Source organism: Rhagoletis zephyria, unplaced genomic scaffold (assembly GCF_001687245.7).
Source record: "Rhagoletis zephyria isolate East Lansing unplaced genomic scaffold, Rhagoletis_zephyria_1.1 Rzeph_scaffold_12756, whole genome shotgun sequence".
NCBI lineage: Eukaryota > Metazoa > Arthropoda > Insecta > Diptera > Tephritidae > Rhagoletis > Rhagoletis zephyria.
Window position 1 is genome coordinate 14,788 of NW_016169830.1, and position 1,984 is coordinate 16,771.

The window sequence follows — 1,984 nt, forward strand, 5'->3', positions numbered from 1 at the left end:
AGTATGGCCGACAAACGTAGATTCTTCGGTGACACTGGTGCCATCATTAGATCCACAAAGCAGCGCCAATGTGCAGCGGGTGACTTCTGAGGCAACAACATTTTGATTTAAATACTTTGTTAAAACTTTTCCAACTGATCACCAAACACAATTCACAGCAGTTTAAATTTTATATATTTTTTTGCGTGACTTTTGCTTTCTTATCTACATAAATTTGATTACTCAATTCTAATTGATTTTTGCACGATTACCAGCGCGGTTGTTGTTGAAATGTTTTCGACTGCCACAAAAGCGGCATACATTGCAGTCTAAAGTGATGTTGCGCCAACTTAATTACATAGACCCCGCCAAACTGCCGTTTCCCCACACTGCTGGTGTGTTAAATCGATAATATTTGGCTTAGAAATGTAGTATGTAGAATAGCGAGACGGACTTGTTTGTCCCTATGTCCACACTAAGTTTGCCTCCCCTTCGCCCCTTGACCGTTCACCTTGTGGCTGCCTTTTGTCGCGGTGACGGTGTTGCACTTAATTAATTGCTGCCGCTGCAAGGCTACGACCAGCCACTTTCTTTTAATTCTTAATTCTTTTGTTTAGCGTCTTATCGTTCTGTGTGTGAATGTGCGTGTGTTTATGCTAGGTCGCTAAAGTCCTCCACAACCGCAAGTGTTTTGATGCTCTGACTCAGCAATGGTTTTGTACAGCAAGAATGTATGACGAATACTAAGCACGAATGTTTGGACACTTTGGCTCGTTTGTCTATTTTTGTCAACATTCACTGACGTTAGAACCAGGGTTGCCACTGATGAAAAAAATATTCTTACCATCCACTTGAAAAAAATCTAGCAAATCTGGAAAATATATACCAATAACTAAAATAACTAAATTTTAATAAAAACTATAGTTTCGTGCCATTTTTTTTAGATATTTCAATCAAAATTAAAATTGTTTATTAAAGAACTTTGTTTCAAACAAATTAATATTAATGACATCTTCTCGGTTTTTTTTTTTCAACCAAAAGCGAAAGTAACTAAAGGCAACAACGAAGCTTCATCATTTGAAAAAACTTCAACTGGAGTTATTATATACAAATACATTGACTCAAACAGCCACTTGGTATTTTTCTAATATTCACAATGTTTTTCAAGTAAATTTTTTTTTGCTTTTTTTGTATAAGAATACTGTATTATTAACCAAACCCATACAAATCAAGGATTCAAGCTTTATCCAACCTTTAGAAAAATTAAAACAAAAAATTTCGTCTAAATTTTGAACTTTTTACTTTGAATTTCCACAGCAATTTTGGGTATGGGGTTTTATCGTTCATGGAATTTTAGTATAATCAACAATGTGCAGCTTAAAATTGCCGTTGGTTTATAAAAAAAATGCCGCCGGTCTTTTGTGTTTTTTTTTTTATTTAAAAATTGCCATTTATAAAAACTGGCTTTGATTTTTTTTTTCTTTTTTTTTGTGAAAAATCATATTGTGTAACTACATGTCTGTCCATTTCTTCTTTCTATTTAAAGAATCATTAAAAATATTTAGGCAATTAAAAGCCGCTCAGGATATGTTAGCCTTTTATCGATATCTGTGAATGAATGTATATAAAAAGTGTGACAACACTTTTCGAAAGAAATCTACAATATAAAGCTATCTAAGCCGAATAAAGTGTGAACTAAACTTTTGTTTTTTTTTCAAACAAAATACTTTAACAAAAATCTTAATATGAGAAAAAATTTACCTTTTTACCAACCCAAATTTTTCTACCAATTTTGGTAATAATTTAATATAGTGGCAACACTGGTTAGAACTTTAAGTGCTGCTCGCTCTTCTGCTTCTCAGATTTCTTTGTATTCATTCTAATAAAAACTTTTGCTTTCATTGCTACACGGCTACACGGCTTTTGTCAATGAATTCACTTTGCTTGTCTGCCTGCCCGCCTTCGCGCCTACCACAACCCTTACCAACAAAGCGTTCTAAGTGCG

General features: G+C 33.9%; 1 protein-coding gene across 1 annotated transcript in view; it reads right to left on the bottom strand.

The window, feature by feature from the left end:
• LOC108377818 (uncharacterized) overlaps positions 1 to 829 on the bottom strand; it is a 5,933-nt gene extending 5,104 nt beyond the window's left edge. Inside the window, exon 1 of the mRNA XM_017634113.1 lies at positions 3 to 829. Within this exon, the coding sequence (XP_017489602.1) occupies positions 3 to 101 (99 nt within the window). The 5' untranslated portion in view covers positions 102 to 829. The remainder of the gene's footprint in view (positions 1 to 2) is intronic.
• Positions 830 to 1,984: the final 1,155 nt, after the last annotated feature.